Raw genomic sequence first — 19026 nt, 5'->3', positions numbered from 1 at the left:
CAGAGAGAGACCTCCCTCCCGCCGCTCTGGGCCAGGCAGACCCCGGGCGCATGTGGCTTGCACACAGACCCATCGCCTGGAAACTGCTGATCTCACCCACAGCCGGACCAGTCAGCCCCTCTGTGTGTTTCTCTACTCTCCCCCTTCATCGATGCATGACTCATTGCTTCATTCATGTCTCCATGTGTGCGTAGAAACCTAGGCAAGCAGCCATTCCTAGGGACATTGCAGGACAACCTCATTGAGATGGACATTCTCAGCGCCTCCCGCCATGATGGGGCTTACAGTGACGGGTAGGTGACATCCCCATCTCCTCCTCTCTGTGTGTGCTCTCCTCTCCCCGTGGCTCCCGCACCTGCATGTAGACCCTGAGACCTTTCCCTGGGATCTCCTGGGGGAGCGATGAGGCCATGGTGCATGCCCATCCCCAAGTCCATGTTCAACTTGCAAGGGGTTATCCTTGGAATACCCTGTCCCCCAGCATATTAACAGCTGTCTTGTTAATATGACACTCCTGGCATCTCATCGGCTGCCTCTGCCATTCTGAAGGCCATCTCATGGAGCAGTTTTTTATGCAGCGCAGGCCCTGTCTTGTATGTAGGCTGGCCATGAACTCTGTGGCTAAGGCATCTTGCACCCCAGCAGGGTACAAGACTCCCCTAAGACTTACCCATTACCCTAAGACTTCGGGGACACACAGTGCAACCCATGCACCCCATTTCCCTGGCTATGTCCCAGTCCTCCCATGGCCATGGTCAAAGCCACGCTGTGGAGGACTTCCTGACTTTTAGTTTGGCCACAACTGTGTGCTTTGACCTTGCCACACTGCCCTCAAGACTGTAGCCGGGCTGTAGGATACAGTTGCCCATCGCTTCCCCTCCCCCACCCCATGGCATTTACCAGGGGCACGAAAGGCAGTAGGCTGGCTTCTTAGCAGTCTGCGGGACTCTTGACCATGGTGAGCTTGGTGGCGGTTTCTTGGTTCCCACTCAGACTGAAATGCTGATATTCCATTTGTCCAAGGTGCAAAGGCAAAGTGCCTATTGAAGGGAGAAGAGAAATTTTAGGTTCCTTAATCTCCAGAAGGCAGAACAGGACTATAAATACTTTCTAAGTTACTACGATCATTTTCGAGAAGATCTAGTTTATTTCCCCAAGAAAGTGCATCCCAGCCCCATCCTCTTCCCAGGACAAGGATCTCAACACCCAGCCTTCTGTCCAGCTGGTAGCACCTTCTGCCCTGGCTTGGGTGGGTTCCCCATGGGTAGGGCTGTCCCATCCGTGTTTTGTGGAAACGTGTCTTCGTGTGCCATTTTGTGGTCCAGTACGTGGTTCTCCTTCTTCCTGTCCTTCCGTCTCCTCCGTGGTGATTCTCTCTCTCTCTCTCTCCAGGCTCCTCTGCATGCTTCTTCTCCTGCTGCCTCCATCCTCCAGGTCGGCGTGGGCTCCCGGGGCGTCAGCAGACCTGACCCGCTCTGGCTTCTCTCCCTCCACAGGCACTTCCTCTTCAAGCCGGGGGGCACCTCCCCACTCTTCTGCACCACGTCGCCGGGGTACCCCCTGACGTCCAGTACTGTGTACTCTCCCCCGCCCCGGCCCCTGCCCCGCAGCACCTTCTCCCGACCGGCCTTCAACCTCAAGAAGCCCTCCAAGTACTGCAACTGGAAGTGCGCGGCCCTGAGCGCCATCGTCATCTCGGCCGCGCTGGTCATCCTGCTGGCGTACTTTGTGGGTAAGCGCCTCCCTCACCCCAGCCTCCCTGGGTTCCCCTTTGGCCCAGAGGGCGGTGACCGAGACACCTGCGGGCCTGAAGGCACCTGCCGGCATGGCAGTCAGAGCGGCAGCGTGAGCCGTGGAGCACTGGAGTGCTGGACTGGCCTGCACCCCAAAACTGTGCAGGTCCGCTCTCGGGACCCTCACCTGCTCTCTGCGTGTGTACCAGACAGGAGGCTCAGTGTTGGCTCCCTCACCTGGTGGAGGCCTGGCCCTAAGCTCTAACACTCATTCAGACTGGTTTTTGAGATGATCTGTGACACGAGTGCCATAGCTTGGAGTCACGACGAATGGAATGACAAGGGGGGGTGCTGGACAGCAGGTTGGCCTCTCCTGTTGGTGCCAGGTAGCTGCAGTGAGGAGCAGGAAGGAAATGGGGTGCCCTGGGGTTGGACCGAAACTGCCAAAGACTGGACTCTGAGGACCTCAAGCCAGCAAAGCACGTCTGAAGGTGAGGGGCTGGCAAGAGCGGTCTGAGGGTCCTGGGGGAGCCAGGATTAAACTGCGGTCAGGAAGGGCCCCAGGGAGCAGTTAGAGCTGGCTGGGGGAGCGCAGAGACCACAGCAGCACCGGCTGGCCTTCCCACCCAACCCCAGGCTCCTCGCCGTGTCCGCAGCTCCTCCTGGCCCACCGCCTTGCTTGCGATGCCTCCCACTGGATCTTTTGAGGTGTTTGCAACTCAGTCTTGTTTCCTGCTTTGGACCCGTCTCTTTGATCCTCGGTCTGCTCCCAGGAAAGATGTTAATCTCAAGAGACCTGGGGGTGTTTTGTAGAGTCCGTTGTCTCTGGGTAAAGCAGCCTGCTCGGAAAGGCAGCCAGCAGGGTTGGCTTAAGCCTCTGTCCTTTCCCACCTTCACATTCCATAATTCTAAGACCTAAGGTGGGTCAGGCAGGTGAGAAGCCATGCTAAGGAATTCTGAGAGAATTCTCCAAGCAAAAGGGACCTTTTAGTGTAAGCCCAACACGTAGAAATAGCACTCATGGGCAGAGGCCAAAGGAAGACAGAGTGCTGCCCATGGTGACAAAGGACTTTGTGACAAGCGGAAGTATCGCGGATGGAAAAGGACTGTCTTAAAAGGTAGTAAGCGCTGTCACTGGGAATTAATAGAGCACAGCTCCCGCGTGTTTGGGATGCGGAGAAGGGATTCAGGGGTGGATGGGGGTTTGGGTCTTGTAAGCTCTAAGGTCCCTTCCCTCTTAAGATCTTTGAATTTTATAAGAAAAACAAGTAATCGGGAACCCGATAGTCTTGCAAACAAATAGGTCTCCGTAAACATCTCAAGGTGTAATAAACCTCATCTGGCATGCCAGCTCTTTTTTCCCCTTGTGAAGACTGCCTCAGTGCATTTCATGGATTCAAGGTCAGGTTGACATATACGTTTCATGTATTCTTCTGTCTGAATGATGAGCTGCTGCCACCTAGAAAGCTGTGTTGGGAAGGATCCTGAGGCTATATTCAGACTCAGTGGAAGGGAGTCTCTGTGATTGATTACTGATGTCTGATGTGGCCACAGGGGTGGAGAATATTGATGGCAGGTGTTTTCCATCCCTGCTCTGAGTCAGTGGGTAAAGGGGACAGCCAAACGGGGAGAGGTCGGCACCTCCGCAAGCTCTGCAAAAGGCTCATAATTGGTGTAGACTGAGTTACCAGTGAAGGTTGTGGGGTTCCGAGCACAGTCACCTGGCACGAAAGTTTCTTCTTGGCCCCACCAATGCTGTGTCCTCACCAACCACTAACACAGCCCTTGACCGACATTATTATATGTTACAGATGAGTAGACTTTTGAACAAGGAGTGTCACTGTTTGTCAAGAGTCAAGTAGTTCACCGCGTGTAGATTATCAGCTTGTTTTGCACTGAAGTCTTAAGGTTTGCGCTATGTGCTGTGTAACCTAGTTCAGAAAGAAAGAATAAATCTTTCCATGATTATGTCAACTTTCTTCTGTTTCCCATCCCGTGGGTTTCTTCCCTCTCCCACTTAGTAAGAATGCACGGTCCCTCATCAACTATCTAAAGATAGGGCTCCTTGGGGTTCCCATCGTGGCTCAGTGGTTAACGAATTCAACTGGGAACCATGGGGTTGCGGGTTTGATCCCTGGTCTCGCTCAGTGGGTTAAGGATCCGGTGTTGCCGTGAGCTGTGGTGTAGGTTGCAGACGCGGCTCGGATCCCATGTTGCTGTGGTTCTGGCATAGTTCAGTGACTACAGCTCTGATTCGACCCCTAGCCTGGGAACCTCCATATGCCGTGGGAGCGGCCCTAGAAAAGGCAGAAAGACAAAAATAAATAAATAAATAAAAAATTAAAAAGATAGGGGCTACTATGGGAAGTAGTGAGTTCCCTGCCCAGGAAGGGTGCAAACAGTGCTTAAGGACCACGCACCCAAGAAAGAGAGTCATTCACTGACCAGGAGGTTTCACTGGATGACCTTTAATATTCCTTCCAACACTGACAGTCTTAGCATCCACGATTTTGTGGATTTTCTTTTTCATTTAGCGAACCGAACAGGGTACCTTCCTTGGGTCAGGCTCTAGGCTAAATGCTCGGGCTAACAACACATCCCCGACTCTTGAGGTGCTAGCAGCCTAGAAGCAGTGATTGACGTGGGACCATGGCACGGCTGGGCTAGTGGGGACTGAGGCGGCTCAGGGGCTCTGGGAGCACGCCAGCCCTGCCAGGAGGACCAGAGGAGGCTTCCTGTGAAAGGTGACGTTTTAGCTGGATCTTGAAGTCACCCCCGGAAGCAGACGTGAGGGCAAGGTATTTCAAACCAGGGGAAGTTTCAGAGTCTTAAAGAAGGAGGATGTGCGGGCAAAGGCGTTCTCTGTGTTTGAAGTATTTGGCAGGTCGGAGGGACACGATTGGAGCTAACGCAGGAGGAGGCCAAGTTAAGGACCTTGTTGGATGGGCCACGGAGAGCCACCAAAGGGCTTTAAGCAGTGGCAGGTCACAGTCAGATGCCAAGTTCAGAAAGGTTAGGGTAGAGGCAGGAAGGCCAGGCCCTATTGCATAAGCGAGTCAGAAGCTGAGGGTTTCAGTAAGAAGGGGACGGTGTAGCCAGAGAGGAGAGGGTGGATGTGAGGCCATTTGGGACGAATCTGTGTCTCAAGTTGGGAGAGGTCAGCCCCTTGATGATGTGTCCTGGCCAAGAATAAATGCATCCTTCTGACCAAACACGATCTGTATAGAAAACTTAAAACAGGAGTCTAGGGTCCCTATCCAGGGGCCAGGACAGAGGCAAGCAGGCGCCTTCTCTTCATTACCTGGCCAGTCAGCAGGGTGCTGGGGCAGAGCCTATGCTGGTCTGAGGGCCTGGATTCCATTCTCAGCTCAGCCACCGAGCAGCTGGTCACCCTTGGGCAACTTGCTTCTCATTCTGAGTCCTGATTTCTCATCTAGAAAATAGGCACAACCCATCCATCACCTCAGAAGGATGCGGTAAGAGTAAGCTAGTGCAGCAAGTGCCCTGCAGGTGCAAGGCCTGTCCCGACCTGTCCCCAGGGGCTGAGGCGGCAACCTGTGCTTGCTTTCCCCGGCTTCTGGGGCTGAGCTCATGTTGCTGGGCCATAATCACAGGCTGTGGTGCCTAACTTGTAAGGAACTATCAATTATTAAAAATCAAATTAATTGTCTCTGCCGAGCACAAATATCCTTAACAAAGACTTTGCCAGCAGACCAGCTGATCTCATCAACAGGCAGATAGCAGAGATATTTAATTAGATTTTTGATGAAAAAGTGTGTTTAATTTCAAGTATAATCAATTATTAATTACTGTAATGAGCGAGTCTGACTGGGTTTACTAATTAACTCATTTAAAAATTATGAATAACCTTTTCATTTGTAATTATTTTCTACATCCTATCACATTCCAGATAAGAATTGCATCACTTCACCCGCAAAGCGGGAGTCGAAAACGGAGGCAGGAAAGAACTGCTTCCTCTGGCGTCTGCTCAGGGCTGCCATGTCTGCATGGAGCTCTGACAGGTACACTTGACGTTCAGCTTCTCAGTGGGAATGTTGACTGGGAAACAAGCGGCCAGCGACCTTCGTCTTGCAGTGACGTTTGTGGTTATTTACATAGCAAGAGAGAGAATTTGGAGTCAGCATCTACCACCCACAGAGACTTCAGGGGAGTTCCCACCGTGGCTCGGCAGGTTAAGGATCCAACTAGTATCCATGAGGATGCAGGCCCGATCCCTGGCCCAGCTCAGTGGGTTAAGGATCCGTCATTGCCGTGAGCTGCGGTGTAGGTCACAAATGTGGCTCCGATCTGCCGTTGCTGTGCCTGTAGCGTAGACCCCTAGCCTGGGAATTTCCATATGCCACGGTGCGGCCCTAAAAAGCAAAAAATAGGAGTTCCCGTCGTGGCGCAGTGGTTAACGAATCCGACTAGGAACCATGAGGTTGTGGGTTCGATCCCTGGCCTCGCTCAGTGGGTTAAGGATCCGGCATTGCCGTGAGCTGTGGTGTAGGTTGCAGACACAGCTCAGATCCCAAGTTGCTGTGACTCTGGCGTAGGCTGGTGGCTACAGCTCCGATTAGACCCCTAGCCTGGGAATCTGCATATGCCGCGGGAGCAGCCCAAGAAATGGCAAAAAGACAAAAAAACAAAGCAAAACAAAAGCAAAAAATATAAGAAGACTTCAGGGCCTGGGGCCTCCTCCTCCCCTGGATGTGTTACTGGCTGCTCTGGTCTGGGCTGGGGGTCTCAGGAGGACCCTCCCTGAGCCTGGGGGTTTCTTCAGAGAGGAGATACCTATTTTGTCCCCAAAGGACGCCCATTCAGAGAGGCTGCCTCAGGGATGAGGTCCCACCTTCCGTCGCTCATGCTCCTTAGGAAGGTTTTCAGGTCCTTTCAGTCTCCCTCTCCACACCCTGCCTTCTCTTATCTGAAGAAAAGAAATCCATGTGCAGGAAACTAAAGCTCAGAGAAGTTAAAAACTTGCCAGAGTTCCGGTCGTGACTCAGCGGAACCAAATGTGACTAGGATGCATGAGGATGCAGCTTGGATCCCTGGCCTCACTCAGTGGGTTAAGGATCCGGCGTTGCCGTGAGCTGTGGTGTAGGTCACAGACATGGCTTGGATCCCACGTTGCTGTGGCTGTGGCGTAGCCCAGCCGCTACAGCTCAATTTGACCCCTAGCCTAGGAACCTCTACATGCCCTGATGTAGCCCTAAAAGGACCAAAACAAAGCAAGACCCAACAAAAAACTTGCCAGGGTCACACAGTCAATAAATGACATAGGATTTCAAAGAGAGTCCTCCCAGCCAGGATGCTGTAGGTTCTAGACTTGAACAGACAATATAGGATCAAAGGCCTCATTTAGGCCCTGGCCCCTTCTCTTGCTGGCTGCATAAACTGGGCCAGTTACTTAACTTCTCCGAATGTCAGGTTCCACTTTCCTTATGGCTCTTATCATGGAGGTGGCTGGAATGATGAGGCCCATTTTTCAGGAGAGAAAACTGAGGGTATCATCATGGTTGAGAGCTTAGATTCTGAAATGAGGCTGCCTGCTTTCAAAGCTCCGCTCTGCTGCTTCCATGCTTTCTGACCTTGGGCAAGTTTCTTTAACCTCTTTCAGCCCCAGTTTAACCATCCGCACAATAATAGTGGGTAGTAATAGTGACCACTGTACAGGCTGTTGCGATATTCTAGTAGGACAATTCGCACAGAGCACCTAACCCACTGCCTGGCCCAGAGTTTGCTCTCAGTAAAAGTTAGCTGCCAGGAGTTCCCGTCGTGGCTTAGTGGTTAACGAATCCAACTAGGAACCATGAGGTTGCGGGTTCGATCCCTGGCCTTGCTCAGTGGGTTAAGGATCCGGCGTTGCCGTGAGCTGTGGCATAGGTTGCAGACGTGGCTCAGATCCCGAGTTGCTGTGGCTCTGGCAGAAGCCAGCGGCTACAGCTCCGATTAGACCCCTAGCCTGGGAACCTCCATATGCCATGGAGGTTCAAAAAGACAAAAAAAAAAAAAAGCTGCCATTGTGATTGCTCATAATCTTATTAGAACTATTAGCATCCTATGGAAGAGTCCTAGTAAGTCTTGAGTGAGAACTTGAGCCAGCCTTGTCTCCCCGCCGCGCCTGCAGGCTTCCCAGCCTGCGTTACTCTCAGGGCAGCTGACAGAACAGCCGGGGCGACCTGTCAGAAGACATTTGTATGGATGTCTCGCTGTTCCAGGGAAGCAGCCGCCAGAAGCATCATTACCCCCACAGCACCTCACATCATTTCTTTAACTAGGACAAAAGTTGATTTTTGCTTCTCTGCCAGTTGCCTCTGCCCAGAGAGAACTGACAGCTCCCCTCGTGTTCTGAGGGGCTGTGTATAAAGCAGCAGTGAGTGCTGTGGAAAAGCCCAGGGGGTCGTATCTGGAGGACCCGTCAGGCCCCTGTCTAGCCAGAGAGGCCTTCGGAATACGAGCCAAAACAGGCTTGTTCAAAACACAAGAACCAGGAAGAGCTTTCCCTTCGAACAGGGACCCGAGGGCCCTGGGATGCAGTTTCGTTCATGGTCACGTCCAAGTCCAGCCTGGAGGGCGGGGCCTCATCCTCTGTGATGTCTCGAGGCAGCTCCAAGAGAGAGGAGAAGATGGGATTCAGTGGAGATCGCAGCTCTGCCACTCTCCAGCCCTGCGACCTTTTTTGAGCTTTGGTTTCCTCATCTGCAAAGTAGGAAGATTACAGGACTTCCTTCCTGAGACTGTTAGGCACATTAAATAAGATGATGTTGAAAAAGATGATGTGACAAAGGAGGACTCCCTTGCTGGTGGCCTCAGGAGGCTGTTGTCACCCCTCCTTGGGCCTCAGTTGTCTCAGCCCAGGATGAGGTGGGCATTGATGATTCTCTCAGGTCCCTCCCAGTATGTAGAGCGATGTCCATGGGAACCTGAACCCAGACCTCAAGGGTGGGGTCTCAAGCGTGGGCTGCAGCAGCCTCTGGCTAACTGCAGGAGAACGTTCCAGCATGCTCCATAGCAATGAGGGACTCTTTTTTAAAATTAGATTGCATTTTTCACCTCTACCATCAGCTGATGGTAGATTGAAAAGAAAAAAAAAAAAAAGAACCCTTGCTTGAAGTGGTGATAGTTTAATTTATAAGTGAGAACATTACTAAGATTAATCACCACTTTTCAAAAGGCAGCTTTCCGAGGGTGTTGCTGGTTAGAATATTATTGCAGTTCATGGTCTGGAAGAGCCTGAACCCCCAGCTCTTGGAGTCATCTGGGCAGTGTTGACAGAGGTGGACCTGGGCACTCAGTGGTGTGGCTTGGACAGACTTTTGCAGGCTCCCCGGTGATCCCTGACATTGGCCGTGCACATGTGACTTCCGCCTGGCAGCAACCCAGGCAGAGGGGGGTCTTCAACTTGCCTTCTTTTTAGGGGTGTGGCCTCCCACCTCCTAATGTCTTATTCTCTGCTGCATACTCAGTCCCTAACACAAAGCCTGGCACAAGGTAGCTGTGCTCAGTCAGTCTCATTGAATAAAAGATCTTGCACGATGGTAAAACCTGCCAAGGGCTCTCTAGGTCCAAGAGTGAGGGCACAAGCATTGAGGCAGAAATGTGTATTTTCTGTCCTGGGGCTCAGATTACAGGTGACATGATATGAAATGAGTAGAGGAAGGATTAGAAATAGAGGCCAGGGTGATTGTACCTCTGGCTTCCCCGCAGTCATCCCTGCCTGGTTCAGCTCATGCACCATCAGAATCTCAGATGCTGTTTGCTTCCAATGCACAGACAGGCCTGGGCTACTCTGGGCATTGAGTGTTATCAGTCACCAATGAGGCTCATTTTCTCCCCTTTCTCTTCAACTTCACATCAGGCCTTCGGGATAGAAGCCATAGGTTTAGCTTTATAGCCCAAAGAATGGGAAATGGAGATGATTGAACTTGATCTTTTAGGAGGAGAAAAAAGCGATAAAGATCCAGGATCCTGTAAAAAAGGCTTTCTCTCCAAAATTGATTTCTTCACGCTGCTCCGTGGGGATGGCTAATAGCAAGATATATATAGATTGTTCTCCTTATGACGGACCCCAGACAAATATCCTTCAGCCCCTCAAAGGAGGACTTGAGGAGATTGGCGTGGCTCTCGGCATTGTCTGGAAGGCCGCCACGCAGAGGAGCGGGCAGGCTTGCTCCGTGGGGCTGCAGAGGGCAGAACAGGCGCCCCAGGGAGAAGTGATGGCGAGGCTGACTCCGACTCCGGGAGGAGACTTTGCTCCCAAGAGGGCTGCCTGCGTGGAGCGGGCCGCTTGTGTCTACAGTGAGATGAGTGACTCTGAAGTGCCCCAACTGTGTAGACCAATGGGTCTTACCCCGGTCCTCTTGCTGCCATTACTATCCATGCCACCCACTGAAGGACTCAGTCTCCCTAAGACGAGCAGCTGGACCTGTACCGTAGGCATGAACAAGACTAGCCGCAGACCTAAGTCATTCAACGTGCTTCAGCTCAGCGTGAAAGAAAACGCTCCGTCTTACCGACCCCGCTCTCTCCCCGCCCTCTCAGCTCTGCCCATTGGTAGAACCCAACCGGGAGCCGGAGCCTCGGGAAACGCGTTGACCCAGACCCACATGGACCAGCCTCCCAGGGCACAGAGCAGGGCAGACAGGGAAGGGTGGATTTGGAGGGCAACGGGGTCGAACCAGGATCCCGACTCTTCATAGTTCTCGCCCTGGTGGTGTTCAGGGCTCTGGCTGCACTCATAAGGACCAAGACCAGGGGTCTAGTCTAGGGGTCCCCAAGACCCACGCCGTCCTCAGACAGGGCTGTCTTACCCGCGCACCCACTCAGCCACTAGGCCCTAACCGCTGGCATTTAAAATCAGATTTGTTGGGATACAATTTACAGACAGAAAATTAACACTTTTTAGGCGTACCATTCTATAAATTCTGACCAACGGAGAGAGTGGTGTGGCCCTCACTGCCACCCAAACACAACGTTTCTGTCACCCCGAAAGTTCCCTTTTTGCCATCAGTCCTGTCTCTTCATCCTCGGCCTCTGGCAACCACTCGTCTGTTCCCTACCTCTGTAGTTCCAGGTACTGTTTTTGAGACATGTAGCGACGAAACAATTTAGTGACCAGATTCAGAATCAGGGATCTCCCGGCCACGGCAGCAGGTGCCTGTGCCAAGGACCGGCTCGGCTCTCCCTCCTCCGCGGGACCGTCAACTCCGTGGAGGCAGAAGCACTTTCTGTCTTGCTCGGGTCTGTGGCCACTGCTTCCTGGGCCAGGGCACCGCCTGACCAAGCCTGTGTTCAGCAGAAGTTTGTGGAAGGAGAGAAGGTGTGGGGGCAGGACCAGAGCCCCGTCCCCCGATGCTGCAAGGCGGGGAGTGGAGGGAGAGTGAAAGGAAGGAGCAGAGGCTTAGGTTCCTGCAGGGAACAGGGACCCCACATGTCGAAGCCAGGAGACCTTGTGACGATAAAAACTAGTGACTGGAAGCTGAGTGGAGGGAAAGCCAGAGGTGGCCAAGAGGTGGAGTCGGCGGCGGGGCTCAGCCTGGCGGTGCACCCATGTCTGTTCCTTGCAACCCTGGGCCTTTGAAGCGAGAGCCTTGCTCCCTCTCTGCCTGTGTCCTCCTCGGTGACTGCAGGTAATCGGCTGTTGTAGGTAGGCGTCGACCGTCAGGCATCTTGTTCTAATGAGAGCCACTAGGGAATGAAGTCTGTCTCCCCCTCCCCGAGGCAAACAAGATGGGTTAAATTTGAGAGCTGAGCAGCGAGCCGAACTGAGTTTGGAAATGTCTCCCCCCACCCCCCCCGGCCTCCTCCCCCCCCCCCGCCCCCCCTGCCCCTGCCTTCCCCACCCCTCGCCAAAAAGGATCAGAGTTGATATTCCTTTTTTATAGCAACAGCAGGGGCCGTAGAGACAGAGCACTCTGCCAGGACGCTTAGGGCCCTGGCCCTGCGGGCAGTTTCCAGCCCCCCCACTCCCACCCCGAGGAGGCAGCACAGCCGTGGCTGGTCAGGGAGGAGCCCCCGCCGTGCGTCCAGGGTGATCCTCCCCCAGCTGTGCCCCAGGAGCATGTGAAAGGAATCAATTTTACAGATTTTTAGCATCCTTGGAAAGAGATTGTCCCCAAGTCCTTGTTTTTATCCTGGACTAATTACTGTGAAATAACATAATTTCATTGCACTTAGATGCAGAGAGAAAGCGACAGCAGTCTCCGTGATGGCTGTTCTCTCACCGCGGTGAATACCTAGCTTGTGGAGGAGCAGCGGCTCCCTACTGTCAGGACCATGCTTGGGGCTGAAGGCTAGAGACAGAGATGCGGCAGCCCAGCCAAAGGGCTCTTCATTTTCATGCAAGAAAAAAGAGAGAGGCGGGCAGGAAGAAGGAAGAGGGAAGGGAAGGGAGGTGGCCACAAAAAACACAGTATTTTTTTCCTTCTGTCAGGAAAAGAAGAAAACTCCAGCTAAATGACTCTGTCCTTCTAAAGGCAGCAGTGCAGTCCAGTAGCAAAAGCACAGGCTTTGTCTTCCAGCCCTACTCATGCAAGTTTTCCCATTTCTCTGCATCTTGGTTTCCTCACTGATGATGTGTCTCTTAATATCCAAGGGGTGTTTTGAGCTTTAAGAGATGGAACATCTGCAGCATCTGCAGAGGGTCCAGCCTGGTGAGTGGTCCATGTCGGGTGGTGAGTAAATGCAGTTCTCATCCTTCCAGGCAGCTGGATCACCCAGAAATTTGAAATCCTCGCAAATTCAGCAGCCAGGGGTCCTCGGCAGGTGCAGGGATTTCAGGTAACCTGGGGTTAAGTAGAGGGAGCTCGCCCAAGCTCAGGTTTGAGACAGTGGGGAGCCGTCCCAGAGCCTGTCTGCTAGGTTGTGTCCCAGGGTACAGGGACAGACAGAGCCAGAAAAGCTAGCATCACTGCTTCGAGTTGTCTGTGGTTTCTTGGAGAGCCAGATGTGTAAGGAGCTGAAGGCAATAGTAGACAGATGATAAAAGCATGTTCCTGGGGTTTGAACCTTATCCCTATGGGAGCTCAAAGAATAGAGCAATTCATTCCAACCAGTAAGATCAGATAAAATTTCCCAAAGGCATTGAACCTTGTACATCAAGTAAGATATTGAAAGAGAAGCTAGGAGTGCCTCTCTGGAAGATGGAACCCTCCAAACAAAGGCAAAGGACAGTAGGTAGAGGTGTTGGCTCTTTTTTGGCACCTGTGTCAGAAAACTGTGCATTAAAATATCCATTTGTGCATTGGACCTGCTGCGGGTCCGTCTCTCGGGCTCTTGAATGTAGAACTGCAGAAACCACAGTGACTGCGGGAAGATGCCAACTGCCCTTCCCCTTAGAACACAGGCTCTGCTGGGTGGATGCATAAGAAATCCCTGGCCTTCACCTGAGGCCTTTCCAACCCTGCCGTCCTCTGCACTGCAGGGGATTACCACAGCGTTTCCTCGTCCTGCAAGCCCCGGATGTGGAAACTGAGGCCCAAGGCAGTTAAAGTGCATGTTCACGTGGAGTGGCTTGGCAGTAATAGAGCTGGGCCTAGAAGCCGCATTTTCTGGTCCCAAGTCCTGTGTTCCTTACACAGACCACACTGGCTCTTAGAACCCACCTCCAATCCCTTCCTCTGCCGCTGTGCTCCGTACCGGACTCTCAGAGCAAACAAGGGGGCTTTGCCTGTCCACAGCTCCCCTCTACCCCTGCTCTGCATTCGCATGACCCAACCTGATCTAACGGAGCTGGCAGCTCACGTGTGTTGAGTGCCAACCGCGTGCCAGGCACGTTCTGAGTATTACATGTATTTCTTGTTTAATCTTCTCAGCAGTCCTACCTCTCCAGGAGATATTTGTCAGATTCCAGCCATGTACTAGGTACCATTCTATTTTTGTTTCCATTCCAGAGATGAGGAACTGAGGCCTGAGGAGGTTAAGTCAGTTGTCCAAGGCCCCATCACCAGTGGGTGCCAGAGGCAGGATTTGTCCCAGGGCCTGCCTGCCCCCACTGTGCTCTCAGAGTCTCATTGCTGGGGTAGGGCTGGGACAGTACACCTGATCTGAACTGCTGAGAGGATGCAGGGAGCTCCTTGCTAAAGAGAGAAATTACCTTATTTTCTTATGGAAGAAAAGTCAGCATCCAGCTGCTGTGGGTCATGCACGGTGCCAGGGTGGCTGCGTCCCCCTGGTACTGCCTGGAGCTGCGGTTTGCACCCACAGTGCTTCAGGATCAGCGAGCAAAAGAGGCCCAGATGACGTCAGGGGACCTTGACACCCATTGCTTTTTGAGTATAAGCCCCTCATGCTATCAGATTCTGCTGTTCTCCAGGCTTCTTGTGGCCTTAGATTTTTCACCAGTGTAACAGTTTGTTTTGGAGGAAGCCTTTCCCGCCAGCGTATGGCAGGCAGCTAGATTTATCATGCGTTTGAGCCTGGAGCTAGATTTCATTCACAGCCTCCAGTGGGAGAAGAGAAAAAATGCCAGTATCGGTAATTGTGCTGTGGCCTGGGTTTCACCACACTGTCCTAAGAGTCAGCACTCAGGCCACCTGTAGAATTTTGCAGGAGACAGACTCATTGGGCTCCCATGAGTGTCTTGGCGTGAGGTTCTCTGTGTATGTGAGCACACACATGACCTGCAGAAAGGGCATTTGAGAGGAGGTGGACTCGGGGGTAGTAAAGACTGAATGAGAATTTTAGGAGAAGTGGCATTTTTCTTTACCTGAAAACTGGGAACTCTTCTTTTGCAGTTGGTTGTTTATGTCTCCTAACTTTTCATTAAGTCCATTAGATTGTACCGCACATACCCCTAAATGTGTCAGGCTGGGGCTGCGTTGGAAGTTACACTTGTAAATCTTTGCATTAGTCTGTGTATTAAACTTGCGGTGTTCTTTCTTTCACTGATTAACTTTTTTTTTTTTAATTTTCCCACTGTACAGCAAGGGGATCAAGTTATCCTTACATGTATACATTTTTTCCCCACCCTTTGTTCTGTTGCAACGTGAGTATCTAGACATAGTTCCATTGATTAACTTTTAAGTAACATAGTTATAATGTCTAATATTTTCAGTTCACTTTATGAAGAACTCTCCTTGGGAGTTCCCGTGGTGGCTTGGCAGGTTTAGAACTCGACATAGAGTCCGTGAGAATGCAAGTGTAATCCCTGGCCTCACTCAGTGGGTTAAGGATCCGGCGTTGCCACAAGCTGCAGCATAGGGCACAGGTGCTTCTGGATGGATCTGGCATTGCCGTGGCCATGTCATAGGCCAGCAGCTACAGCTCCAATTCGACCTCTAGTTTGGGAACTTTCATATGCTGCGAGTGCTGCCCTAGCATGAAAAACAAAAACAAGAAAACATACAAAAAAAACAGCTTTCCTTAAATTTAATGCTTGTAAGAACCCAAGAGATGGTTTTGTATTATTTCTCTTTGTATAGATGGCAAAACCGAGGGTCGGAGTGGCTAAGTGACTTATCTGTGGCTGTCGCTGGTTAAGGGCCAGGGCTGGAAGCCCAGCTGTCTCTACAGGTCTGCTCCACTGGTGGACCAAAGGACCAACAAGGGACAGGAAGCACCTGGCCATGTGCTGTCAGGGCCGTGTGCATCAGAGAGGGGCTGAAGTAAAGGTCAGGACCCGGGGAGGGAGCAGGGAGTCACGGTGGAAACTCTCACGGAAGAGGTGAGGTTTGAAGTAGGCCTGGAAGGAGGGGAGAATGATTTTTAAAATTGGAAAGGCCATTCCACGTAGAGGCATTGCGTCAACAGCGCCTAGAGGCTGCACGGACAGGTGTGTTCAAGAAACCCACACAGACCGAGACTCCTGCCACGAGGAGTGGCAGGTACCGTGCTCCAAGCGTTTCACACGCTCACATTTCTGGCCTCAGGAAAACATCACCAACAAAATATGAACGGGAAGGCCAGGGCTGTATAATCATGAGGTTTCCTTTTCTGTTTTCCACATTTGTCATTTCCACAGTTTTGGCATCTAATCCGAAAAGGCAGTGTGCAGAGTCATCAGAGACAGATCCAGCTCCATCTGGATCCAGCTCCGCTCGGCAGTGACCCTCTGCCTCTTATTACACGTGTCAGGCACGTCGTCAGGCCTCTTTGAGTCTTAGTTTCCTGATCTTGCGAATGAGGCACAAGATAGCACCTGCCTCCTAGGGCTTTGTCAGGCTTAAGTGATGGTGAGTCTATCCGGCACTTAGCACAGGGCTTGGTTCTGTTATGGACAGTGACCATTGTCCTTGTCATCACCATGGTGCCTGGAGCTCTGCGCGGCCTTCAACTTCCCAACTGAAGTTCAGGAATCCCCTGAGTATCGGAGGACGCATATTTTTTGAGCGCCCAGCTCTGTGCACACAAAGGGCAGAGAAGCAAGACAAGGTAGTGGGGTTCCCAAGGAACTGGAAGATGCCGGGAGCGGGGGGAGGTGTGGCCAGCGCACGCTCTGCTCCGGAGAGTTGAAGGTTCTCGTTCACAACGCTTGTCATTGTAAAGAAGTACTGTCCCTCGTTACTTGCGTTAAGCCGTCCGCCCGCACTCTTCCCGCTCAGGTGACTGTTCCAGAGGGTAAAGGCCTATCCTAATGCTATAGACACAAATTAAAGCTCCATTTAGAGGTACGGTGGGGACCACCTCCTAATTGACTTTGATCCTCGAAAACAAAATGTTACGTGGTTGATTTGCAGAAGGAAAGAAACCAGGAGATGGGAGGGCACCTCCCCAGAGCCCTATGACAAGACTCTTCTCCCTTTTTTTTTTTTGCTTTTTAGGGCTGCACTTGCAGCATCTGGAAGTTTCCAGGCTAGGGGTTGAATCAGAGCTACAGCTGCCAGCCTACACCACAGCCACAGCCGCAGGGGAACCGAGCCATGTCTGCAACTTATGCCACAGCTCAGGGCAACACTGGATCCTTGACACACTGAGCGAGGCCTGGGATCGAACCTGCGTCCTCCTGGATACTAATCAGATTTGTTTCTGCTGAGCCACAGCAAGAACTCCAACAAGATGTTTTCTAGTAGCTGCAGAGCTAGAACCCAGCAACTGGCCCTTTCTCCTTCGGGAGCTCCCTCGCATAACCAAACGCATGTTTCCTTCAGCCCCATTGGATGGTTGGTACAGGAAGGTGGGGACGAGGCCTCACATGGGAGAGGCTGGTCCTTGGCTCAGTTGAGACCCCTTTTATAGAAATCCTTTGGGGAGCCCTGTGAATAGTCTGGGTGCTTGGGTGCAAGCACTGCGCAGAAAATTCAACCAAGCAGAGTTCTAGGCTAGCGTGCTGCCCTCCCTCGGAATGACAGGCACTTTCCCAGCTTCCCCAGGCAGGGCTGGCTGCACCTGCCACCAGAGCAGTGGACAGGCTGGGGACCCTGGGGTGTCTTCACTCCCTGGCTCATCAGCGAAGCCTTGAACAGGAAGAGAGAAGGCAGGCCTTCCGCTGGCTTTAAGCCCTTCCTCTGCGTGGAGTCACTTCCTTGATGGTTTGCTCAGTGATTTAATGAGAAGCTGTGAGCTGTTGTGATCAGAACTGCCTGGAAGCTTGCCCTGTGGCCTGACAGCAGCGTGAGACAAGCTCAGGATGGGGAGTGACCCGACCTGGGTTCGGGTCTTGGCGTTGCCAGGTGAGGGGCTCAGGGATGCATGGTTCTAGAGTCTCGGTTTTCTAAAGACACAAAATCAGGGGAATCACATCTGCTTTGTCACGGTGCCTGAGGTCCTCATCCATGAGATGGGCTTATTTTCCTTCAAACGTTGGGGGACTAAATGACACGGTGAAGGTGTGTCCTCCAGCGCTGCGTCTTGCACGGAGCGCAGTGTCTAGTACGTGGGAGCTATTATTGTTCTGAGAGTCATCCTGATTATGTCGCACTCTTTCCTCTTTTTCTTCTTCGCTCCTGTGGGCCAGGTGCTGGGGGACGGAGATGAGAGGAAAGCCCCCTGCCCCTCCCCATCCTCCTGGTGTGGCCCATGGCCCGTCCTGCGGGCTCATTCCCATTGCTTTAGGCCCACGAAGCTGTCTCCTTTAGCCTGGGGGGGCCGGGGCTGACGGAGGAGCAAGCCACGAGGGCAGCTGCTCTTACAGGATTTTCCACCGTGACCTGATGACAGGATCACTCAGCAGAAAGAACTGCAAACCACAAGCCCGGAGTCTTGGGCTCAGCGGGGCTCTGGGTTCCGCCCCCAACGCCCCAGTCCAGCCTGAGTCTCACCTGCCCTGGGACTGAGAGGCAAGGTCCCTGTGACTTCAGTTCAGTCACAGCAACCTCCCTCACCCGCTCCCCTCCACACCCACCCCCGGCCCCCAGCGCAGAAGCTCAGACCTCTCACCTCCTCCGGGAAATCTCTTCCCTGGCTCAGGGAAAAACTTACGGTGCAGTACGAGGAGCAGGAGGATGGTGCTGCCGCCTGGAAGGCTGCCCTCTGCAAGTACCTTCCAGTAAACACCGCGCAGCACCATCCGCTCATAAAACATATTCCTTCCTTTCATCGTCACAGCCGTTCCTTGGAGCTCGGCATTGTCGTCAGCATTTTCTAGACAAGGAAACTGAGGCTCGGAAGAGTTAAATGACGTGAACCAAGCCACGTAAGGATGCACATGAGAACCAGGGAGAGGAAGGATGCAGGGCTGTCGGGTGGCAAAGGCTCTGCTGGGCACCCCCGGACATCCTGCCCCTGCTGTCTTGTGTCTGGAGCCAGCATGGTCTTGGGGGAAGAGCGGGGAGGGGTCGGAGTCCTGGGTGGAGGTCAGCGAAGGGGTGGCGGAGGTGGCCAGCCCCTGGACCCGTCATGCACAGAAGAGGCCTGCGGAGGGTCCGTCAGGTGAAAGGCGTCCAGAAAAGACAGTGCTCTGATTCCATCACTGCAATAAGAGCGGTTTGCCCCGTTCTGCACAAATTAGATTCCAGCCCTGTTCCCGCGCAACTTGCCGTGTCACCAGTTTTCAGTGCCCTCCAATTCAATTGATCTTCCTCCTCTGCATTGATGGTGGGGGTGCCTCTCCCCCCACCACCTCTCGTGCTCGCCCCCCCTTTTTTACAGAAATATTGAGCAGCTGCCAGCAAATCCTTGCTGAAAGGCCTCCTTTCCCCACAGCATTGCGTGGGGAAGAAAAATGATTAACTGTGCCAGAGTCCATTCTCCAGAAAACACTTAATTTGGGGGTGAGAGACAGTAACCCTGATTGTTGCAGTCAGGTTTATCCAGAGACAGGAAGAAAGGCAATACATTTGCTTGATTTAAAATTAGCCCCACGTAGTCACCAGTGGGATCCTGTCAGGCTGCTTTACAGCGATTCTGTTTTAAA

The 19026-nt window shown here is 52.6% G+C and overlaps 1 protein-coding gene across 1 annotated transcript in view; it reads left to right on the top strand.

Moving 5' to 3' along the window:
• The window catches only part of TENM4 (teneurin transmembrane protein 4), a 786343-nt gene that overhangs the window by 556346 nt on the left and 210971 nt on the right, over nucleotides 1-19026 (top strand). The window contains 2 exon segments of the mRNA XM_005667171.2: nucleotides 195-293; nucleotides 1497-1732. Of these exon segments, the coding sequence (XP_005667228.2) occupies nucleotides 195-293; nucleotides 1497-1732 (335 nt within the window).

This window comes from Sus scrofa, chromosome 9 (assembly GCF_000003025.6).
Source record: "Sus scrofa isolate TJ Tabasco breed Duroc chromosome 9, Sscrofa11.1, whole genome shotgun sequence".
Taxonomy (NCBI): Eukaryota; Metazoa; Chordata; class Mammalia; order Artiodactyla; family Suidae; genus Sus; species Sus scrofa.
This window is presented reverse-complemented; position numbering and strand designations above follow the sequence as displayed.